The following is a 25,801-nucleotide window of genomic DNA, read 5'->3' as shown; positions in this document are numbered from 1 at the left end:
AGATGGAGAGGAGAAGTGAGTTGGGGGAAATCGGAGGGGGAGATGAACCATGAGAGACTGTGGACTCTGAGAGACAAACTGAGGGTTGGGGGGGGGCAGTTGGGTGAGCTTGGTGGTGGGTATTGTGGAGGGCATGTATTGCATGGAGCACTGGGTGTGGTGCATAAACAATGAATTCTGTTACACTGAAAAGAAATTAAATAAAAAAAATCATTGTAACTCACCACATTAACAAAATAAAGAGAAAAACCATGTGACCATTCAAATAGATGCAGAAAAAGGCATTTGCTAAAATTCAATCCCTATTCATAAAAATAAAAACACAAACTAAAAGAGGAGGCAGTTTTCTCAACCTATTAAAGGGCACTACAAACACTACAGTAAACCTCATATTAAAAAGTCAACTTCTGAACACTTTCTTCCTGAGACTGAGAATGAGACAAAGATACCTTGCTATCACATTTCTATTCCACATTACACAGGAGGCCCTGGCTCAGAGAAACTGCCTAACATTATTGAAAACTATTAAAGAATGCCTAATTAAAAGGAAGGATGTATCATGCTCATGAATGAGAGCGTGCCAGTTCACCTGGAATTGATCTATACATTCACTGCAATTCCAGTCAAAATCAGAGTAAGTTGTTTGGGGGGGCGGTGTGTGTATATATGTAAATAGACAAGCTCTTTAGATATGCAAAGGAACAAGAATAGCCCAGCAATCCCAAAGAAAAAGAACAAAATTGAAGGAGTGGCCTTTTTGGCTATCAGGATTTATGATATAAAGTTAAAAAGTTATAGTAATTAAACCAGTATGGTACTGGCACAAGAACAGACAAGCCAATGGAACAGAACACAATCCAGAAACAGACCCATACATACACGGTCACTTGATTTACGATAAGCAATGGGGAAAAGAAGGCCTTTTTTACTAAATGATGCTGGGTCAACTGCATATTCATATAAAAAGTGAATCTTGGCTCCTTTGTTATGTCATGTATAAAAAATCTGTTCCAGGTGATTTTTAATCTGAAAGATCAAACAGTAAAGATTCTAGAATAAAAAACAGCAGAATATCTTCATGAACATATAATGGGCAAATTTTTTTAAACAGGACACTAGCAGTGCTAACCAAAATGGAAAGGATTAATGGACCCTATTAAATTTTGGACTTTCTATTGATCACAAGGCCCCATTAAGAGAGTGAGATGGCAAATCACAGACTGGAGAAGGTATTTGTAATATATCTAACCAAAAATAGACTTGTTTACAGAAATCAAGAATTCCTATACATCAATAAGAAAAAGACAATCTAAAAGACAAATGGGAAAGACATTTCACAAAAAAAGGATGTTCAAATAGCCAATAAACACGAAAATGTGTTCAAGCCTATTTGGCCTCAGGGAAATGCAAAATTAAGAGCATGATTAACTAGCACTGCAAACCCAAATAACTGGCCAAGACGAGGGTCTGAGTAGTAACTGCTGGCAAGGATTTGGAGTGCCTGCAAGTCCCAAACCGTGCTGGCAAGAGTGTGTTGGTGCAACCACTTTGTAAAAATACTTGACACCAGCTCCTAAATGCAAACCCATTCAGTTACCCAGAAATTTCCCTCTTCGGTCTGCACCCTACAGAAATGTACACACAGATCCACCAAATCACATAAAAGAACTTTTCTAGCAGCACCACTGCTGAGAGGGCAAAACTGAAAGCAACCAATATTAAAATGGACAGATAAACTGTGGCATCTTCATAAAATTGAGTAATATGCAGTATTAAGAATAAGCAAAGAATCAAACCATGGTTTGAATGAATCTCACAAACATAATGTTAGCAAAAAGTCAGATGTGAAAGGATACATACTGTGTGATTTCAATGATAAAATGATCAAAACAGGGCAAAGCAATGGACAGTGATGGAAATCAGAAGTGTGATGTCCTGACTGGAGGTGGTAACCGGACCACACGAGGGAGGTTTCTGCTCAGAATCTATTTCTTGACCCAAATGGTGCCTAAGTGAGAATAATCTCCTGAACTCATCTAAAATTATTGCTTAAAAAATAAAAGAACGTAGCAGGTGTACATGAGAGCCATGTACATCATGCAGCTAGAGGAAAAAAGTCAACTATAGTTCACCAAACATGATTCTATACCAGTAACAAAACAAAAAGGTGAATTACAGATCCAAAATAAATCTGTGAGGGATTTATTAACAACGTTTACCTTTTTCATGCTTATATTGTGTTATTTTTTGCCTTATGAAATGTTTGGATTTGTAAAAAGGTGAGCCTTAGTTACACATTTGAGAACAAAAGATAGTAAACAGTTAAAATACAGGTTTTCGAGCTGAACATTCTACAATACCAAAGATGTCCCCTGGGGCAGGGCACTGCGGTGGCCTAGACAGTGACACGTGTCTGTGGTACCCAGTAGCTAAGTTTTAGCTGCTCTGGTTCTGGGCTTTCTAAGTGAGCAAAAGGGCAGATCGCTAAGATGAGCAGGTCCTTTATACTTGATGGAAATGTGCTTCCATCAGCTTCACTCAACTTGTACTCAAAGGAGCAGATTCTGTGCAGTCATCTGTGGAACATTCATGGAGAAAAGGTAAAACCCTGAAAGGTCACCACGCAGATGCCCAACTCAAGTCCAAAGAAGGGATGTGGCACAGCAGATACGGCAACGGTATCATCATGCATTATTTTACTTAACAAAAGACGGCGAAGAGAACTACAATTTGCCATGTCTCATGTATAACACTTGACAGGCTTACCTGCAAACCTATTGACTGGGAAGACAAACTCTAACTTCTGTCAATTTTACTACCAGACACCCTTTCAGATAATCACATTTTCCTCAATAAAGTTATATGACTAATTTAAAATTTCTACCATCCCATCTTACTTTTAATCATTATTATGGTGAAAGAAAGACAATCGTATGTCTAAGAAGTATTCTTGAAAATTATGGGTATATTTTTAAATTTTATATCTGCCAGGAATAGCTATTGTGAATAAAATGATTTAGGAAACAAAGATGTTTCCAAGTAAAAACTGAAAACACACCCAAGATATGAAAAACGCAAGCTGCACATGCATGTGTACACACGTACGCACAATCTGTGAATATTAGAAGTACAGCATTTCCCCTCATAGGAGAAATGGAGAACACATTTTAGCCCATTTTCCTTTTTAAAAAAGTACTCTGATGAATTAAGAAGGTGTTTATTCATATCTATACCCAAAACAACAATAAGCGCAAGAACTTAGAATTTATGCTCAGATTTATAGGCTTGCAAAAAATAAAAGCAAAATAGTAAATAATTGTTTAATGTCACAATCACACCCTGAACTCTCCCTTCTCTGCGACAGCTTTCATTCAGAGCAACTTCCTCTTTTTTCTCTATAAAGCAATGTTCCTCTCTTTGGTTCTCTGGATTTGCCCATGCTTTTACCAGAGATGGCTTGTCCCTAATTACAATTCCTTGCTATTCCTCAGTAAACTCATTTTGCTGGTAAAATAACTGGTTGTTTTATTTTTAAGGTCAGCATTATAAACCTTTTAAAAGTGATGCAGGAAAGAATAAGTACACAGTGAACAAGTTAGAAGAGATTTCATCTTTCACATTATGCAAATGCATTTTACTAGTGATATTTTCTATTTTTATAAGGATGATCCTCATTACTACTTTTACTATGTGAATTACAAAATTGACTGTGTATCTGTTTTAACAGGAACATATACATAATTACTCTGTGGAGATATTTTCAAAAGTGTCAAAATATGAATTAAAACACTGACACGTTTTAAGGGCTCCTTATACGGCTCCAAAACACATGTTGTTTACAGAACGGAGGCTCTGTAAGATGGATTAGAACATTTGTATGGAGCAGTTTCTAAAATATCAGTCATTTATTTTATTTAAGGCAACGTTCAGATCTGATGATATTACCCAGAAATGCTTCTGGTTAGGGAGCAAAGTGTAGATGCACAATGAAACCAAAGTAACTTCACCGCCTTCCATTTTCTTCGGAAAAGATTCCTCCTCCCTTTGTGGCTGAGATGGAATCAGGAGTCGTTCAGCCGTGAGCTGAGCTTGGTGCCTGCCTGGAGTGAATGGGTTAGCTCTGCTCAGAGAGGTCAGAGCTCTTTTTGGACAATGACTGCCAAGCACTCTTTCTTCCTTAAGGAAAGGCTAATAAGCAATCATATTGGAGAGGAGTGCAGTGCTACCGAGTTGTTTTAATTTGCTGCATTTTTTACCAAGTCAGCAGAAAACTCACTAATTTTCTTTTCCTCTGTAGGAGAAACAGGGCTCCTGCCGTGTTCTGGGAGATACAAACATGCAAAACTACTATGGCTGAAGACATAGGATACTCATTACAAGTCACCAATGTTTTCATCTGATTGAATAAAAATTATTGCACTAAAAGAACACAACTGAGGGGAAACTTATTCCTTAGCTAGCTTGCTACAGTATAACCTCAAAATTGTAGATGCAATTCTGTCTAAAAGAGCGAAACTTATTTGGAAAGAAACAGAATTAAATGAAAACATGCAATTCTTTTTCCTACACTAATAATCCTTCAGCTTTTAGTTTTAATTTTAAACAAAGCTTCCCGCCCCCGCCACCCCCCTGCCGCCCAACAACTTTCTTGGGTGTCTTAATACTTAGATACATTTCCCAGTCCCTTAACATATAAAAAAGCCATGAGATGCTCCTTCATGCCCTAGGCAGATGGTAGAGAAGTTCCGCCACTGAGACCTTTACTTCGATAGGTCTTGATTTGTCTTATCACGAATGAGGATCACAGAAATTACAGTCTAGTCCTTTCACTTTAAAAATGAGAAAATTGAGGTTGGGGTGGAGAAGTATTGGAACCTACTTGTCTGTAGGGTTGGGACTAGAACACAAATCTCTTCTTGTCTCGTCAAGCTCTTTCCACTATCCCCTCCTGGAATGATAAAACCAACCCGGCAAACAAATCAGACATTCTTCACAACAAAAAGCATAGTCTGTGTTTTTGCTAGTGTTTTTTGTTTTTTGTTTTTTGTTTTACCTCTGAAGAGATTATCCAAGTCAATATCTTCTTTTCCTTTGATTTTCAAACACTTTGCCTGCTGTACAAGTCTGGGCAAAGAACAGAAATAAAATCTAGATTCATTATCTGGTGAGGTAAGAATAAATCATGACAGAAGCACAAATTTAAATAGAAACCACAGGCTAAACAATAGTGAATTTGCAGGTATTCTGCTGCACAGAGCCTTGTTACAATTCTTCTTCAGTTTAAGATTTTAAAAAGGTATTTTCCGTCAGAAAATCTAACTTTGAAACCTGCAATCTGAAAGCTCTTCCCCTCTCCAACCCCCCTTCAGTCTGTTACAGCAGAAAGTTTCTAGAACTCTCTGGGGGATGATCCCTTCAGGTTCTGAGAAGGAGCTATCAGGGATGATAATGGATGGTATGGTTAGCAAGAGGGTAAATAGTAACTGCTACTGATGATTTTAGCTCTTATTTTAATCAGAAGATTATAGACATAGACATTGTGCTTAAACAACTGTATAAAGTAATTTAGTTACACAGTTGAATGTCAGAGAATTAATTAACTTTTAAAATGCTCCTGTATGCAGTAAGGACTAATTTTGTAACTATTCCGTCATGCAACTTTATTAAAAACTTGAGGCTCATGGTTTGTAATGAATATGGAAGTTTCTAAAATGAAACTTTTTCCAGTCTTGCTAATTACTAAGTATCATTTTGAGTAGAGAAACCTTGAAATCGTTGATTAATTTATCTGTATGTATTTATGATTTTCACGAAAATTGTAATAGCTTGCTTTGCAAATGCATTTTCCTATTGCACTTGTACAGCAGCTCTCTTCTTTTATCCTCACTGACAAGCTTTCAAGTACTGTTTCAATTTTTGATTTAGATGAGGACACTGATTCAGTCACCAAAACCTTACACAGGAATCGAAGTGACTTATACATAATTGGAGGTAATTTTGTCTATTTATGACATTATATTTATAATCTCTGTCATGGTAAAAACATATTCTATTAGATATATATATTTTTACCATTAGACATTTTAAAAAAGATTTTACTTATTTATTTGGCAGGGGGAGCAGCAAGCAGTGGGAGCGGGGAGAAGCAGGCTCTCTGCTGAGCAGGGAGCTGGATGCAGGGCTTGATCCCAGGACCCTAGGATCATGACCTGAGCCAAAGGCAGATGCTTAACTGACTGAGTCGCCTAGTTGTCCCGTTAGATAATTTTTAATCAAAAATCAAAGACACAGAGGAAGAATTTCTTCTGCTATCCCACCGTGGATCTTAAAATGAAGGCCTAGATAGCTACTTGTGGGGCACCCTTGCTCTGGGTAGTGAAGCTGCAGTATAGTGGGGAGACCAGCACCCTCAGCAGAGAAAACCTGCATCCAGGCTCTAGGCTTGTACCCTGGAGCTCATCTCTAAACTCTCAGCTTAGGTCTCAGCTTCCCAATGTGCAAAATGGAGACTGAACAATTTGTGAAACTCTGTATTATAAAATAGTTTGCAAACTTTTATTTGGCACTGATGTGTACAAAAATGTGAAGAATACTTTCATTAATCAATATGCTTAATATTCATTATGCTCTGCATATATACAGATCATCAGGATTTATTTATCTCTTTGTAGGAAAGAATATGAGCAATAGAAAGAGGGCTTGGATTTAAGCAGTGAACAGCTGGTGGAGAGAGCTGGTCAACATGGAAAGCCAGAGGCACAGTGTGCGCACTCAATAGCCATGGTGTCGTCATTTTGCAAAGAATAAAATGGAAAAAAGTACCATTTTAGTCTGCTTATATATTTTGGCAAATATTTGTTTGGGTATATTCCCCCAAACTTTACAAATCTGATGAAACTGAGTTGATTTTCAAACCATCTTAAAAGCATCCCTTTACAATAGATCCTGATGAAGATCTTGATTCTATCTTCAAAATTTGAGAAATAGAAGCTAGGATGCCTTATATAACTTTGATGGGGACTTTAAAAAGCAATTTAAAAATAAATGAAATAAATTTACTGAGTGGCTTTAAAATAAAATTCCAGGCACTGCCATTAACCACAGACATATTTCAGTACAGTCTTGCTTTCAAAGTGATTACATCACTAGGGAGATACACCAAGTCAACCCCTGTAATCAGTTCAGGCTCAGTAACATTTCTTGAGGGAGACAGGCACCTTCTAAGGACCCCAGACTCTTCACTCTGTTCACCCTCATTTCATTCTCACAAAAGCTCTATAAGGTAGAGGTATAAGACCCTGGATATAAATAAATAAACGGAGGCTAAGAGACACTAAACCACTTTTCCATCTTGGTGAGTCAGTGGTGAGACGCAGACTTAAGTCTGCAGACTCCAAATCCAGGTTCCCCCTACTCTGTGCATCACTGTCCAGGGCTTGCAGAGCACTCACAGAAGGCATCAAGAAGGTGTCACAAGGCACAGCAAAAGAAAGGGAGAGTCAGGAATGCTCCTGACAGCTGGAGGGAGAGACGGCCTGGAGCTAGGCAGGAGGGGAACTCCGTGGAGGATGCAATTGGGTCTGGTCCTAAAAGAACAGAGACGTGCAGGACCGGCGGGCTTGTAAAGTTCTAGAAAATTAAGGTGGGAGAAAAGCAGGAACTGCAGCAGACCAGGCATCAGCACAGTAAGAGAGAGGATGTTTGGCAGCCATGAAGAGACTCGTCAACCTACTGGGCCGACGCACCTGCACTGTGCAGGGAGAGGAGGGCTTGGAGGTGAGGCTAAAAGACCAAGCTGAAGCCAAGTCGTGGAGAGCCTTGCACGCTGTTCTCAAGTATTGGACTTCCTCTTGCTGGCAGAGGAAATGTGATTGAAGTGTTGCATCTGGAAAGAGTCTCCTGCACACCGGTGGGCAGCAGAAATGTTTGGTCATGATTAGGCCAGTGATGTGCCAAAGATTATTTGTTTGTATTTTAGCTAAAAAGGCCATACCATTGAAATCTCCAGGTATTACTCTTTCAATGGTAATTCTGCTTGAAACCTGGCCCATACCTTTCATCATAGTTCCAGGTGCTCCAAACAACCTTCAAAGTCTTTTATTAATGCGATTGCTGGTGCAGCAGAAATGTCAGGCTAGTGTGTGTCTATGTACCCCTGATTACCTCTACACAGGAGTGCACAACTTAGAGAATCACTGCTTCTGTTGGGGAGACTGGCCACTGTCATCCTATAGTCTCTGCTACTCCCACTGATTTTCCACTTGCCTTGTCCTTTGGATTTTGCTACTTCCAGTGAAAAAAAAAGGGGCTGCATGCTCTCTGACCCCCTTTCTATGCTGCTGCTACCTTTAACAAGGCAAGTTAGTGGCTGCTGGTTTCTGGGCTCAGTGAATGCTAGGCCCTGAACTAGATGTCTAACATGAAGGGGGCAGTATTACTCTTATATCTATGTGCTAAAAAACACAAAGAGGTTAAATAAGTCACACAGTAAGCTGAAGACCTAAAGTGGAAAAATCAAAATTTGGAGTTAAGTCAGCTTAGTCTATGGAGTCAGATGCTGTCTAGAACAGGACTTGCCAACAGCAGCCTGTGAGTCAAATCCTGCCCATCGCCTGCTTCTGTGAATGGAACTGTAGTAGAATACAGCCTTGCTCATTCATTACTTACTGTCCGCGGCTGCTTTCCCACTACACTGGGCAAGCTGAGAACTATAGTAGAGATCGTAAGACTGGCTGAGCCTAAAATATTTAGTCTCTGGCCCTTTAGAGAAAAGGCTTGCTGACTCCTGTTCTAGCAGTAAAGGAAAAGTTTCCTAAAGCCAAAAATATACATATGACATGTGATGGTTTTACATACTACCTTTTCACAAAATTGCCTTAGTAACTGTAGTTAGTTATCACTTAGAATAGGGCTTCAAAGGCAAATATTGAGCTCTGACTTTTTATTTTTTAAACGGATTGCCCAGGTCCAATCAGTGTTTCCTTAAGGTTTTCCTACAAGCAGGTATTACATTCATTTCATTCAAACTCATTCATGTAGCTTTACCTACATGCAGGTAATATTACATTCAGCCAAAATGGTATCTGCCACCAAGAGACTCAGAATCTACCAAAAGATACAGATGGGTGCAGTGCCAACTTTCACACAAAGCAGATTGAGAAAAGGGCTCCAGGTAGAGATGAGAAACTGCTTTGGTATGACAAAGTAGGAGTGGATTTTCTGCTTAAAAAGGCCAGTGAGATCAGAAAAACCTTTCAGGAGGAGGGGAGTTTGTGTAGGCCTCCAAGCAAGTTTTACTAAGGGAAGTGTGAAGACGAACGTTGCAGAAATACTGGCAGGTGGCGGGTTGGCTGGGGGAATAATGCATGCTAGGTGCGGTGTGTGATGAGGTGAGATGTGCAGGCTGGGGATGTGTCATGAGGACTGCAAGGGCTTTCTACACACGTATGTATGGATTCTGTGTGGGTGTGTGTGTGTCCACTTGTATGTGTGTTTGTATATGTGAATTTAGTTATAGTAATGTAAAATAACTCAAGAACCTATGAGACTCTAATCTAAGGACAGAATCATACAGTATGGTTTATAAATAAAATATGATTCAACTTTTAAAACTACTGCATTATCAACCATCAATAAATAACATACATATGAAAATGTTTATTGCAGCATTATTTAAGGAGGAAAAATACTGGAAACAACCTGAGTATCTGTTGATTGGGGAGTTAGTTGAATAGATTAGAGTATGTCTACGCTATGAAAAATGATACGTTATTTAAAACAATGCATTGGACCCATTTGTGTGAATATGACAAATTACCCATGACATACTGTTAAATAAGTAAAACATATTTTTAAGCTAGTATCTCTTATTGTCAGACTTTAAGCCAGCAAACAATATTTTTACATGGGAGTCCATAAGAGACAAGGAAAATCTGTTTTTTCTTTTTCTTTGTGAGCAGACTTAGTTTTTTTAAGTCTTTAAAACTTTGCCATATAAAAGTAAAAGTCCAAGACCAGACTATTTTTCTTCTGGCCACAAATGCTGACTTCCTGTGCCTTGTTCAGGTGCCTTGTTCAGAGTGCCATTGTAAACTTGGGATAAAAATATGTGTGCATTTTATTAAAGTTTCAGTATTTAATGTCAGGGTCCTTTAAAATGTCACTGACATGTTAACCTGTCAGGAACGCAGCCTCTTTGCCCCACATTCAATATGATTGCATCCTAATCTATCCAGAGTGATATAAACCAACCTTGAGAGAAACATTAGCATAAAATTACTGTAATATTTTTTAAAAAAATGAATGTATATCTGAATATCTATATGCATACATAAACACAGAAAAAGTGTAAAAGAGAACATTATTATTCATACAAGTAACCTTAGGATGCACTGAGAAGTGGGGAGTGAGTGAGAAAGCATGTTTCTAAAAACTTCTCTATTACCTGAGTTATTGCAGTGGGAATTTTATCATATTTTTACCAGCCTATATGTTAGGTTATTTAACCAGAAAAAGGCTGAGTATTATTAATTTTTTAATTTTTAATTTTTTTCTCTTTACTCTTCTGTATTTTCTAATTTTCCTATAATACAAAAAATTGCTTTAGTTATGAGAAAAAATCATGTTAAATGTCCTCATTTTACTATTTGCAATGAGTGGAAAATAACTGTTTTAAAGCCAGATCAAGGATGTAGCTGAGAACAAATGCCCACTGGTGCTTGGGCAACAAAGTTTTGTTTTTCTGGCGTGCGGGAACACCAGTATTCCTTTATGCAAGGAACCATGGACATCTTAGCACACACTGTTCTGAAGCATTTAATTACTAAGAGGCTGGGCCAAGGCAGGATTCCAGAAATCCAGAGATCCACAATAAATTATAAAATGCCTCGTGAGAACCAGCTCAGAGAAATATTTTTAAAGATCTTTTTAAGGCATACATTGAATATTTTATAACATTCCAGCAGAAGTGTAAATTTGTTTACAAACCACCAGACTATTACGAGGTGCCACAGGAAGCAAGGCGTGAAGAATCCCATGAGGGCCAAGTCCTTTTCCCGTAGCACCGTCACTGTCTACGTTCCTGAGCTGATCTTGACACAACTCCTTCTCATTTTGCACAATATTCAACAGAACCCCCCCCCCCCCCACTTTTTGCCCTAATGGCGTGGATCTGCTTATGGTCTCTAGGAGGTTAAGATAGGAAACTGCCGGAAACTTTGCAAATGTTGCCTGTTCACTCCCTTGTTACTTTGGTGGCACTTAGCCACCAAACAGTCTATGGTTTACTTCTGTTTGCTCTCCTCCCCTCCACTTCCTGGCAATATGCTCCATGCAGGGATGGGGCAGTTGTGTTCCCTGCCATATCCTTGGCACCTGCCATACCACTCAGCCACAGTAGAAGCTCCACATGTATTTGCTGAACAAATAAATGTTGATGCAATGAGTAAATCAACATGCCTTCTGCCAACTCTTCTTGCCTGAGTTTAAGACCTCATCCCACCACTTCACTAGCTTGGGCCATGTTCTTACCACCAAGTGAAAGCTTATGGAAGACAAGGATTTTTGTCTGCTTTCTTCTAGCTGTATCACTAGAGTTTGGAATACAACTTTTGTAAGTATTTATTTGTTCAAAGGATAAATGTTGAATGAATGAATGAATGAATGAATCCAATTTCAGGAAGTAGCTATAGTCAGGATCCCAATTCTGCAAGGCTAAGTGTCATTCAGGCATTCATAAACCAGTTCTATTCTGACCTAATCTTAATTCTAGAGGAGGAAGAGGTAAGGAAGAGTGAGCAGAGCAATGACCCAGAAGTCAGAGGGCTTCGAGTGGCCATTCATGACAGTGTCAATAGGGAACTTAATTCTTTGGCTCTGGTAATCTTATTTCTCTGTTGAAGAAGCAGGACTACATGATCTTGGGAGTCCCTTTCCACTATAAACCCCAGGATTGTCATAACCCCTAGAGGTCCCTCAGAGTGTGCCTAGAGGTGTGGAGAAGGAGGGAGTTTGTCTGGATGGTGGGGGGTTTCCTGTCTAGCCACAACCTGTACAGAAGGTTTCCTGGGTATCCAGGAAAAATCCTGACATTTGACCACTGCTCACTTGATTAAGCGGTGTAAATGCGTTTCAGATGCAGAGGAAGAATTCAGACTAAATAAAGGTTTAAATTTCTATTTTGGGGGCAAAGGTGTGTCATACATACAAAATTAGAACTGGCCTAGTTGCAAGACATTAAAATCAACAGTTTTTATAAAAATGGAAAAAGATATCAATAGTTTCTATTATGTGTCAGGCCCAGTCATACTTTCTATATATCTATATTCAAGATCTACACCTCATACATTATATTCATCTCACAGATGAGGAAATTGAGACTTTAAGACACAAACTAATGAATACACCTGAACCAATCAACTTAGATTTACTAAGAATCTATAATGTGACCAGGAATGAGGGAAAAAACAAAATGAAAACTGGTTCATACACTATAATGAAAACTGGTTCATACACTATAGCAGCTTCCTGTTCTTTTGAGAAAATGAGGCACACATATAAAGTAAGCTCTAAGAAGGCCCATGTAGACACAGACAAACAAGCTGTTGATGTGTAGTATAGACCAAAGCATAAAGGAGTGTTAAGAACAAGGAATGGGACTATCTCTTATTGGATCCATATCCCCAAACCTACCAAGTCCCTGGCACAAAGCAGCTGCTCAAAACCTATTTAATTGGTTGAGTGCCTACTGAGCATCAGGCATTATACTAAGTGTCAGAAATACAGAAATGTGTATGAACGATGCAGTATCTGACATCAAAAAGCTCATATGGGCTGGAACTGCTGTAGAAAACTTTAAGGATACAGCTGAGCCTCTGAGAAGGGAGAAGATGCAGGTGGGAGTAGATAAAGTAGGAAGAATGGGAACAAAGGCACTGGCCCAGGAATAAAAACAATATTGTGGGTGATTATAGGGAGTGAGTGGGACACTGAGTAGGCTTTATCTCCCCAAGCAGAGAATTTATGTGGGAAGTTGTGAGAAAAACATTGATGGATTAAGGAAAACCTATGTAATGACTTGGAAGGTTAATAGAGGAAACAACAGACTAACACTGTTTTAATTCTGAGAATGGACCCCAAAGCAGGTATTTATGGGGCCAGCTAATTTGAGTAGTGGAAATAAACTAGCTGGCTCACGGCAGAACAATTTATTATGAGAATCATTAAGGAACTATTTCACTACACGCCATTCTCTCTGATTACCATAGCTTCCTCAGTCATTTTTATTATCAGTATAGGCCTTAGGGAAGTGCATAAAATTTATAATATAGAAGGCATTAGGGGAAAGAAAAATGAAATTTACTAGGCATTTTCTTAGATTTTTTTTGTTTGTTTGTTTGTTTTTGAGAGAGAGGGGGAGTGTGCTTGGAGGAGGGGCAGAGGAAGAGAGGGAAACGTAAGCGGGCTTCATGCTCAGCAGCACGGAGCCTAATGGGGACTTGATCTCATGACCCTGGGATCATAACCTGAGCTAAAATCAAGAGTCAGATGCTTAAATGACTAAGCCACTGAGGTGTCCCTCTTAGGTTTTTCTTAATAGCAATGAGTATGAATATGACTGAATATTAACAATGGTGTTCTACAAATTATGTAAATTAGAATATGTTAAGCTGCTTTGGGGAGGCAGAAGAAGTTATTAAAGAATACTTAGGTGGCTGGGAAATGCTGGAAAAAAAATGCTCCACTCAGACCCAGGGAAGCCAGCTAACAGATAATAAGGGGGGAAGGGACAGTTGCATTTCAAAGTAATTTTGATATGATGAAACTGTTTTAATGAGTATAATTTTACTCCCACATTGCAGAGAGAGGCCTTTAGTTTATTATAATGAAATGTGTTCAAGATAGAAGATATTGTATTATATATACTATAAATAAAAACAAATAGTTTGGGGAAATCATGGTAAGATTCTTCCCTTCCAATAGTTCTGTTTTCAAGAAATAAGAAATAAATGCATCACAAGATGACCCTGAAAATCAGACATAGTAGAAAGTCATCTAGACATAAATTCAGCCAAACCCTTCAGAGCGTTAAGCTGACATTCTTTTGCTAGTCTAACGTAGTTGAAACGTGTATAAGATTTGGAGTCAGGCCATTCTAGACCCAAATCCTAACTTTCTTACTAATTGTCTGTGCGATCCTGCCAACTCTGCCCAACCTCTCTGAACCTGCAGTGTCCACATTATAAAATCAGAATAAGAATACTTACTACACATAGGGTTGTTGTAAGGATCAAATTAAACTAACATGATGCATACAGACTGTTTAACACAGTGTTTTATGGCCCAAAGTGTGGGTGATATTAATATTAGATAGTTATTATTACTGATACTTCTAGTGTTACTATTATTAGTTTACTGAAACAGGAATATGCCAGATTGAACCAGAACACCTATATTTGGGTCCCAAATCAGTTATTATTAAGGATCTCAATTTCTTCACCTATAAATGGCAATACTATGCTGACAGTAACATCTGTTTTGCCTAAATCACAAGATTATGGGAAGCTTCAAAGGTAATGTATGTGCAAACTATAAACTGTCAAATTAAAAATACCCCTTTCCTCTAGAGTAAGTATATACCTAAATGAAAGAAACTCAAGTACAAGATCATTTGCCTGTACTTACTGCACCAGGAATGTAATAGTTCTCACTCTATTAGCATAAAGGGAAAAGGATAGTCTTTCAGTAATGAGGACCTATTGTGAGACTGGGTCTTTAAGAGTTGTGTTAACATATAATATTACTTCCATGAATGTGAATCTTGTAAACATCTAGTAGTATATAATCTACTCAATTTTAAAACCTGACCTTCTATTCAGAAAATGTGAACATAATCAAGTGATTTACTAATAATAATTCCCTCTACCAAGATTAATATGGAAACAAATACACTTCTAAAAAGTAATTACAAAACTGGGATGCAATTAGGGAAAAGACAAAATTCCCTAAATTTCTGGGCAGCATCTAATTGATTTGGGAAGAATGTCAAGAATTAATTTTACATTTTGCACTTGAGTTGTCAGAAGTCTGAGATTCTAAGGTGACAAGTGTTGCTCATATAAGCAATTACAGAAGGCCTGTCGGTAGCTCAGTGATGTATTTGTGGATGGATGGATGGATGGATGGGAGGGGGGATGGAAACTGTAACTCTCATTTTCATTAATTTATCCCTCATTCTTATCCTTGGACATGAGCCAGGTGAGAATCATTCTCAACAGATAGAAGAAAGAGATAGAATTTAAATATCCTCCACCTATATCTACTGTCTTGTGATTTTTAAGAGCAATGATTTGGGTTAGAGCAAACTCAGCCTCAGGAAACCAAAACAAGTAAACTGTGAAGAGAATTAAAATATATTTTTTTCTGCTCATAATTAGTGTTACATATGATTCCTTGATGATTTCTTTGCTCTCTTTTTCCCCCTCCCTGGAATTCTAGACCATGAGCAGGACGTCATAGAGATGGGGGTAGAATCAAAGTGGGCACTCCAGCCAATACTGCGCAAGCATTGTCATGACAGCTGGTTAAATGAAAAGAAGTGGACTGGGACTGAAGCACGAGGAGGGCTTTGGTCTTGAGACTGGAAAACAAAAGAAGGCTTAAGAAGGAATTCAAGATGTGCACGGTATGACTCCCCTCCCCTCGCCCAGTTACTTACACAGCACTGGGCGTACATGAAAAGGATTCCACAGGATAGGGTCATGTGTGATTTTTCTATGTGGTAATCAACTAACGTTCTCTACTTCTTCTTTCTATCTGTGGTAATTATGCTTATCTGATCTATTTCAGTGTAAATCCCCTTCAAAATGGTAAAGCATAGAATAATGTATTGAAAAGAGTAAGTTCCAAAGAGGAGTTCAAGAGAGGAGAGGCCATATATCCGTGTTTGCTGAAAAGAAAGGCTTAGCTAGCCTCAGAGAATGTGGCGGTTTAACAGTTGTTTTTTGTTTTTTGGTTTTTTTTGAAGCGGTTCAAAGATCTGTTTTGTCTCTCTGACTTTTGACATTGAGGATGAATGTCTAAAATGTTTACAAAGAGACACGAGCTAAGTTTTTATTTGGGAAATAAAAAGGTAACAGAACAGAAAGAATATGAGCAAAAGGATGTACTGATCTCTATAATTCTGGGATAAATAAACACCATTCCTTGGAAATCAGTTTTTAAAAAAGGAAAGGAAAAAGTTCTCCCTCAACTAGGACACAGAAAGGATGATGGAGCTCTCAACTACTTACAGTTGTAAACAGTGTGGGTGGGAAAGAGGCAGTAAAGAACAGCTAGACCCTGTGAAGTTTCAACAAGAGAAGTGGGCATCTAACAAATAATAAAAAATGCACGACACAGCTACGAAAATAGGCATGCGTATCTACAGGAAATAGATGGTGCAGTAAAGGAGAGGTAATCTGCACAGAGGTGTGCAGAAGCAAAATCAACTACTCAACAAGAAGGAAATGCCACCCAAGTATGCTATACCAACATTTGCTTGAAAAAACAAAACAAACAAAACCCAAACTTTGCACCAAACTCTCCCAATGAACAGGTGTCTTGTTGAGAGGGAAGCAGCAGCCTCGCTGGGACTGAAGGCATAAAGGGGCAGAAAGTTGTTCCAGTGGAAGCTCAGGCTCCCACATGATGAGAGGCACCTGCTTCTTCCTTCCACCCAGGGCTGAGTGAAAAGAGCAAGGCTCTGGAGGTTGGGGAGAAACAGCAGCCCCCCTCAAGTAACCGTTCCTTCAGAGCTCAGGGAGTCTGCAGTTTCTGAAGGGCTTGAACAGGAGTGCCTCTGCCTGCAGCAGGGTCTGAAAAACACTCGCTCCTCGCTTCTCTGACCAGCCTTTCTTGGCTCCTCCTCTGTCTGGTCTCCCACTATTTACTGAGTGTCAGATTTTTCTGTGTTTATAATTCCTGCCATAGGTTAAAACATATAAAAAATAAGGTTGCATTTGCAGCTCCCTATAAAACAGTTAACATGTAAACGAAAATTGGAAATTGTTGCTTTAAGTTCGCATTTAAGAACCGAAGGATCATGTGTTACCAATGAATCAACAGGGAAACTGTTCCGAGTTAGAAGAAATCGCACCTGGATTAACAAGGACAAGGCAGATATCAAGCAGGACAGGAAATCCTGGTAGGATGGAGCGGACGCCATACTCCACGTCCTAAAGAGTCCATCTCTGAAACCATCCCACAGAACAAAGATGTTCTCAAGGCAAAAGCGAATCTTAGGGAATTTTATAGATGAGATGTGCTTTCTTATTGCTCACATGTAACATGTACATCTAGAAAGACGTGAATCTAAATTTTTGAAAACAAAGACATAAAAAGTATTTTTTTAAATGAAGACCAAACCTTAGATGAATCCCATGAGCCAGTGAACAATCATTTCAAAGAAACACAAGGAACTAGGTATTATTATTAAAAATGTTGTTCTTTTACTCTTCTACATGGTTCGCTTTCCGGTTTACATTTTCAAAAGTTCCTTACCTGGGCTGACTGTTCACCATTTCATGTTTTCCATTGAAGTTCAAGCCACAGAGGTTCTTCGGTTTCAAATGTGAAGAGTCGGGTTCCAAATTTGCCTGTGTTTGTTCTCTCAGACGATCATGAAGAGTTGCCTCCTTTTTCAGGTTCATGTCTGAATACGGGCAGCCAAAAGCACTGGTTTGTATAAAAACGAGCGTACAGTTGTCAGTTTACAGCAGTTGACCGGGAATCCACCATCACGGGGACAGACTGACATCCAAATTTTAAGAACTGGAGGGAGGCCTTCTTCTTCCACTGAGGACACCCTAATAAGCTTCCTTTCATACTGCCCTTCAAAGAACTCTCAAGTTCCAGATCACAGACACTGGTTCTAGAGAATGAAAGGTATAGTCATCTGCTATAGACATATAGTTTTTACCATTTTGGAAACCTAAACATCTAAGAATAATGTAATAATGTGCTTCTGGGAGAGTAATGGCAATGTTATATAAACACCTGATTCAAAGTTTGTATCTTCTGATATGTATGCCCTGATCTGATTAGCCACATCACCAGATAGTATGGGCCATGAAAAATATTCACCATTATCAGAGAATATTATGCTTTTCTTTCTCAACGTTCATGTATCTAGAAATACTGTATCTGTATTTCTGCTTAATTCTCCTGAAACCTGCTAGAAAGTGTTGTGTTTGAACGTGAAGGAACACCTGAGATGAAAGGGAGAGACCATAGCAAAGGCTGAATCCTCCATCTTGGATGTTTTTTGGAGCCTAACTGGCAATGAGCTACTGGGACACATGATCTGATTCTTTCCACAGACTGGTAGTCTCCGTCGGATTTCCGTGCCTGCAGCCCTCTCTCCAAAGCAGCCCCAAACCTCTGCTGTTGCTTAGGAGTGAGGGAACCACTCTCAGGGAAAGCCCAGGGGTGACGGGTCAGCTGCAGGCAACCCTGGGGGAAAGTGTTTCATTCTCAAGCTTCTGTTTCTCTCCAGTTACGTGGGAAAATCAGATTCAATTTCAAGGGGTGCTGGAACCATGACAAATCTCACACACGCACACGCACACACACACACACACACCCCAACATGGTAGTTGTTACTATTTTCATAGTGTTATCATCCTCTCCATCTAGGGAAGCACAGAGTCAAATGCATTGATATCTAGGCAGTCTGGTCTTTTTGAGGAATTTGCTTCCAATTTACTGTACATTTGCTGACATATGATGCATAATAAATTCTTTTTGGATGCATGAACATTTTCTTTTTTTTTATTTTAATGGCATGATAAAATCAGGGACCAATGCAGTTCTTCCTTTATTTTATTTTTTTTAAGATTTTATTTATCTGACAGAGATAGATCACAAGTAGGCAGAGCAGCAGGCGGAGGTGGGGGTGGAGAGCAGGCTCCCCACTGAGCAGAGAGCCCAATGCGGGGCTTGATCCCAGGTCCCTGAGATCATGACCTGAACCAAGGGCGGAGGCTTCACCCACTGAGCCACCCAAGTGCCCCCTTCCTTTATTTTCAAGTAGATGGAGTTTGCCAAGGACAGCCCATATACAATCTAACCCCAGAAGGTCTTTAGTATCAACCTATATCTAGAATTGATCTTCTGGATGACATCAGCCTGCCCAATAAGACAGAGTGAATCTGAGCGGGCAGTAGGGAGAATAAGTAGCCTTTGCTACACACAAGAGACTCCTCTCTATATGCATGTTCTGTAATCTGTAATACTTGGTGCTGATTTATTGGTTTATTCAGTTACTGATTCAATAATCCATTAGCTGAGCATCTGCTACATCATAAGGGTTTTAGAGAAAATAAACCCAGTGAAGAAGTTAACATATATTTATAAATATAATTTATAATAATAAAACCAAAAAAGCTACCACTACTGAGTGTGTACTAGAAGACCACTAAAAATCAAGATTTAACATATATTATTTCTACATTTATTACTAACTACTCAAAGATGATATTGATAGATTTATTGTGCAGTTAAGAAAACAGTCACACACAGGATAAGCCACCTTCCCAAAGTTGCTTGGCACTTTCTTGTGAAGCCTCAAAATAGATCACTTAGTAATTAGCACCATGTGAGGTTGTTCACATCACCAAAAGAAGAAACAGGAGAGAAGTGTGGTATAATTCTTGTGCAAAGAGAAGCCGAGGCAGGTACAGGGGAGAGCAGCACCCTGTTCGCTGTGACTAATGGCTAGAGTATGCCCACAGCCACTACAGTCCTGTGTGAAAAGCTAAGATGTGATAAAGAACTGTTTCCAATAACAGCCCAGAGGCAGTGAACTGTTTAAGCTGCAGTGTACGAGATCTAAGGGAAATTCTAGAAAGAACTCTCTGCAGATAAAAGTTGAAAGCATGAGGCTATCCTAAGAGAAACTGGGAAGTGTTTATTTCAAGCACAAGTAAGTTTTCATTAAGATACTATGATTCAGGGGCACCTGGGTGGCTCAGTGGGTTGAGCCGCTGCCTTCGGCTCAGGTCATGATCTCAGGGTCCTGGGATCGAGCCCCGCGTCGGGCTCTCTGCTCAGTGGGGAGCCTGCTTCCTCCTCTCTCTCTGCCTGCCTCTCTGCCTGCTTGTGATCTCTCTCTGTCAAATAAATGGATAAAATCTTAAAAAAAAAAAAAAAAAAAGATACTATGATTCAGAAGCTCTGCTATCCATCTAATACATATTCTCAAATTGAGACTTTTAAATGACGTATTACGGTCATGAATTTTCTTAATTTCATATCATCCCCCAACCTGATTCGTGCTGCACGGCAATGATGCTCTGTCCCCCAGCCTTATTCGTCCAGCAGTGTAGACAGCTGTCACAGACGCTCTTGTTTGGGACTTGCTTCAGTGGAGACAAATGTGGGTTCCCTCAAACTTCACTCATCAGTCAGTCCCTCTAGTCATTTTGTCCCTTGTCTGTTGTTTCCTAATTCCATTCCAGCCCCTCTGTCTCCAGCGGTGAGGAATGGAACACCGGGAGTGTCACCAGGGTGCCATACCTCCTGATTCCACCAGGCAAGCCCGGTGACACCTCACCTCCAGGCTACACGGATCGGAAGGAAGTGTGAAGTGCAAAAGAACATATTAAACAACAATACCAGGTGTGGCCTGCTTTGGTGAAGAATTCGAAAGATGATGATGATGGGACACGGAAGTACAAGAGAAGAGGGGATGTTAACATCTCAGCTAGAGTAGTCTGCGCCCTTTCCAACCTGCCACTGTGCCATGAACACATTTCCATACTGCGACACCGTGCTTACTTGTGCTCTTTGGATCCAGAGAACACTGTTGTGTGAACGATACAGGATCTCTGACTTTGGCCTGCCTTTCTGCAAATGCAGAACCTTACTCATGTGCTTGTGCCTGTGTATACACGTTAAAAACCCACTGAGTTGGGGCACCTGGGTGGCTCAGTGGGTTAAAGCCTTTGCCTTCGTCTCAGGTCATGATCCTAGGGTCCTGGGATCTCTGTCTGTCAAATAAATAAATAAAATCTTAAAAAAAAAAAAGAAAGAAAGAAACTACACTTTCATATGGGTCAACTGACTAGTTTCTGCTCTCTCTTTCTCCTTTTCCTGCACGTAGTAAACACCCCCTTCACTAAGGAGGGCCAGGAAAATAGTCCGCTCATTCAAAGAAGCTGTGTCTTCCACACAACACTGCTACTCAGGGCTTCCCCCTCAGCCCGCAGTTTCTACACCTTCTATGGTGGTCCTAATAAGCTCAAATTTGAATGTATACTCTCCCATCAGTCAGAAGCTGACATTTTGCCTTGACCAACAGAGCGTTAGGCTGTAGAAATTTCAGCTTATGTCAACAGTTTTCTAAAGAGACTTTATCTTCAGAACCTCCTTTCCTCCTCAATATTTAGCTAAACCACAATAAGTTTTAAAAATCTTTGTCATGGGTCTTGATCCCAAGGTCCTGGAAACAAGTCCCACATTGGGCTTCCTGCTCAGTGGGGAGTCTGCTTCTCCCTCTCCCTCTGCTGAAACCCCTGCTCCTGCTATCTCTCAGTCTCCCTCTCAATTAAATAAATACAATCTTTCCAAAAAAGAAAGATTTAAAAAAAAAAAAAGTTTTATCACACACACCCAGAACAACCAACTCAGTGGGTTTTTGTTTTTTTTTTTTTTTAAGATTTTTATTTATTTATTTGACAGACTACAAGTAGGCAGAGAGGCAGGCAGAGAGAGAAAGGAGGAAGCAGGCTCCCCGCTGAGCAGAGAGCCCGATGTGAGGCTCGATCCCAGACCCTGGGATCATGACCTGAGCTGAAGGCAGAGGCTTTAACCCACTGAGCCACCCAGGCGCCCCAAAAGTGTAGTTTCTAAAAGACAAAGACAGTCGACTATCTGAATTTCATATGGTTTGACCAAATAATTGGTAAAGAATGTCAGCTCCAAGCTCACCAATAGCACCAAGGCATATGAACAGAGGGTAAACACTAAGCAAACTAAAAAGTACCAGATAGTTTTTAAAAGAGATCTTCTAACAGATCTAAAATCGTGGTCCTCACAGTCCTCTTCATAAATAGAAACATAAAAATTATGACAATTAAAAAATACTAGTTTTAGGACACCTGGGTGGCTTAGTCAGTTGAGCGTCTGCCTTTGGCTCAGGTCATGATCCCAGGGTCCTGGGGTCGAGCCCTGCATCTGGCTCCCTGCTCAGCGGGAAGCCTGCTTCTCCCTCTGCCTGCTGCTCCCTCTACTTGTTCTCTCTCTCTCTCTAACAAATAAATAAATAAAATCTTTAAAAATAAAATAAAATAAAATAACTAGTTTTGCTTTTCAGATTATTTAAGCATAATATTAATATCTGAGGATAAACAGAAAAGTAAATTAAATTTTATCAGTATACATGGTTTTTTCTTTAGGAAAACATCCTGTACTCCTTTTAAGAGAAGCATTCCTGACTGCCTTTGAGCTGCAGTGGTGGAGGGCTGGACGCAGCAGAGCCTGGCACCTGAGGTTGAATCGCTGCTTTGTGTGTCCGGCCCAGGATGGCCCTCAGCCTTTGAATTTTCCTTCCTTTTGTGCACAGGTTGGTGAGTTTCCCCACATTCCCAGGATCAGTCCTGATCCGAGGCCAAATATAATTTGCTAAACCTTGTTGTTCATTGCAGGGTTCAAAGGCCCCCACCAGAAGCAGTGCCCAGTGCTGTCAGCAGTACTCATGCTCTGTTCACGAGTCTAGGCAGTCTCGTGGGCTCCGGATCTCCTAAAAAGGCACATGCCTCTGTCCTTGCTCTTAAATGCCTCACCTGCTGCCACAGCTAGAATTCGGGGGCCCTGCTGGGACAGAAGCCCTATGTTCCCGTTTTCTTCTTGATTCCTTCCCAGGATGGGATTTCTGCATCTCAATCCCAACCCAGAAGCGAGGCTGCACTTTGCAGATACCACCCGGCCAGTCCTTCACGTGCTCCTCACCCTGAGTTATTCTCTATTACCAAGCTTCGCTCTCTAACTGGGGTCCCTACCTGTGTCATGGATTCTCCCATCTGGCCCCGATTCTGAGTCTAGATGATGACTACTGATCACCAAACCCCTGGACTCCGGTTCTGCTTGTTCTACTAGATCATCATCTTGTATCAACCGTGTGTTCATCTTCTCATACCCAAGCTGCAGATTTGGCTCTTGCTTCTCTGACTACCCTGTTCTGCTGAAAATAATGGGCCATGCTCCACCAGATCCTAGGCGGTGGCCAGTTTGGGCCCTAAGGTTATAACTGAGATGTCTCGACTTACATAATGGTAGCTTCCCAACCAGAGTCCCACTGCGCCCTCAGGGCAGCCAGGAGGGGCCAGAGTCCAAGGTCAGTCCTTCCAGCCTCAAGCAGCCTCCTCCAAGCTCTAAATTCCTTCTTGTTCCCAAGTACTGATTATCATTTTCTCTCTGTGGCATGACATGAAAATGTTGGGAAGCATGACAAATTTCAGCAAAATAGCAAAAATGAAATAGCCCCCTCAGTGCTGTACGCCCAGACATAAATAAACACCAATAACACAGAGGTCAGCAGTATTTCAGGAAGAGTGTCAAATCACTGACAACCTTTCTCCCAATCCTGAAAAGCGAAGTTGCCAGAAACAGACAGTAGCTCCCAGGGGGATCCCTTCTCTAGGAATAAGCCCTCAGCTAGGCCAAAATTAGAGACTAACCTACCCCTTGATGAGGCCTATTGTGTTTTAGATTTTAGTCTCAATTATCTTATAAGTCAACTATATTCTCAATTTCCTACCATGACCTAGAAAAGATGACATGGAAGAATCATATCTGAGCAGGGAGACTAGATTCTAAGTCTCTTCATCTATCTTCAAAAGACAAAGAATTACTTGTGGGACTGGGCGGAGGCCTCCTATTTGGAAGCATTCATGGAAGAGATGGTCTGAGGGGTCTGCCTCCCCAGAACAACAGGCAGCGGGGAGGCTCTCAATGGCCGCCACCATCAGATCCTATGAGAGGCCTCAAAGGAGGCGCAGAGCAAGGAGGGGTCAGCGAGGAAATGGGAAGAAGCTAGAAAAATAAATGCTTCCTGTCTTGCGATTCAGCCTTGGGCCCTGAGGTGACAAGAGCCATCCTGGGACAGGTGCCTGGCATCACACGGGTCATGTAGGAAGAGCAGAACCTCCCCGCCCTGCCCCTCACTGTTTCCCAGTCCACTCAGTACGGTTTGTTCTCACTGTCATTTGACTTTATGAAAAAAAGATACTCCTGAGGCGCCTGGGTGGCTCAGTGGGTTAAGCCCCTGCCTTCAGTCCCCGTCATGATCTCAGGGTCCTGCGATCAAGCCCCACATCAGACTCCCTGCTCGGCAGGGAAACTGATTCTCCCTCTCTCTCTGCCTGCCTCTCTGCCTACTTGTGATCTCTGTCTGTCAAATAAATAAAATTTAAAAATATTTAAAAAAAAAAAAAAGAAAAGAAGCTACTCCTTTTCAATCTTTAATACATAGGTAGTCTAAACTTTAACAGCATAAGAATGAAATGAACATCTTTTATTCTCTCTCTTTTTTTAAAGATTTTATTTATTCATTTGACAGAGAGAGAGATCACAAGTAGGCAGAAGAAGGCAGAGAGAGAGGGGGAAGCAGGCTCCCTGCTGAGCAGAGAGCCCAATGCGGGGCTCGATCCCAGGACCCTGAGATCATGACCTGAGCTGAAGGCAGAGGCTTAACCCACTGAGCCACCCAGGTGCCCCAAACATCTTTTATTCTTAAGAAAATACTGATATTTTGGCCAAATGGCACTGAAAAACATGATAAATGATGAAATGCATTTGTTGAAATTACAGAATATGTCTAATAGTCCCTACAGAAACTTTTAAAAGCTAATGACTTAAATTGTTTATGATTTTGCTTCTATGAGGATGAAAGGCAGGCACAAATACTCAGGATATTCATCACTACCGCTGACCAAATAAACTAAGTAATTTCTCAAGGCCAGAAAAAAAAAGGAACAAGTACAAATGATACATGTTAGAATATAGACCAGGAAGAAAGAAACAACATTGTCTAATATCAACTGAGGAGGTAACACAATTTCTATTATATTGTTCTCCAACACAGAGACAGGCAAAAACCAACTGGTATAGATATGAGATTCTAAGGTCTTGAAGCTAATTTTCTTCAAATTCAGGTGGTTTTAAAATGAAATTGCCCCACTAAAATACAATACAATACAATATAATACAATACAATACAATACAGTAAAATAAAATGAATTTGCCCAGGATAACTTATGGGTAAATTTTCTCTGATTCTGACTAGCTTTTTGCCCAGAAAATTGATGATACCATCACTTAATTATCATTAAAAGTATTAGCAAATTGAATGCACATAGTAAGCAAAAAGCATAAATATTTAAAACAAAAGTTTCGTAAGTAGACTTAAAAGAAATTGACAGCTACAGAACTCAGAGTTCAAAAGGTTGGATAAAATAAATTTTGTTCTAAAAACACATTTCTGTGGGGTAATGCAGCCTCTGAAGTCAGGCTAGATATTATGAACTTGCTAAAATGGGCAGTTAGTAAGTTGAAAGAGAATTACTACACCCATGGAGCACTGTAATCAGTTTAGTTGAGTGCTGAGAAGCACAGGTTTAAGAATCAGAGGAAACTGGATTAAAGTTTTCAGCGTCAGAACCTCAGGCAAGCTATTCAATCTCTCTCTCTCTCTTTTTTTATTCACCTATATATTTTTTTAATTTTTTATAAACATATATTTTTATCCCCAGGGGTACAGGTCTGT

The 25,801-nt window shown here is 40.1% G+C and overlaps 1 protein-coding gene across 1 annotated transcript in view; it reads right to left on the bottom strand.

Annotated features, from left to right (window-relative positions):
• Positions 1-25,801, bottom strand: part of LOC111142637 (L3MBTL4, histone methyl-lysine binding protein) — a 378,206-nt gene that overhangs the window by 103,067 nt on the left and 249,338 nt on the right. The window contains exons 14-15 of the mRNA XM_022495947.1: positions 17,539-17,712; positions 5,054-5,124 (exon numbers count right to left, since the gene is read on the bottom strand). Of these exons, the coding sequence (XP_022351655.1) occupies positions 5,054-5,124; positions 17,539-17,712 (245 nt within the window). The remainder of the gene's footprint in view (positions 1-5,053; positions 5,125-17,538; positions 17,713-25,801) is intronic.

The sequence above is a fragment of the Enhydra lutris genome, unplaced genomic scaffold (assembly GCF_002288905.1).
Source record: "Enhydra lutris kenyoni isolate GAN:26980312 unplaced genomic scaffold, ASM228890v2 scaffoldscaffold8, whole genome shotgun sequence".
In the NCBI taxonomy this organism is placed as follows: domain Eukaryota; kingdom Metazoa; phylum Chordata; class Mammalia; order Carnivora; family Mustelidae; genus Enhydra; species Enhydra lutris.
Note: the sequence above shows the minus strand (reverse complement) of the source record. Positions and strands in the feature narration are given on the sequence as shown.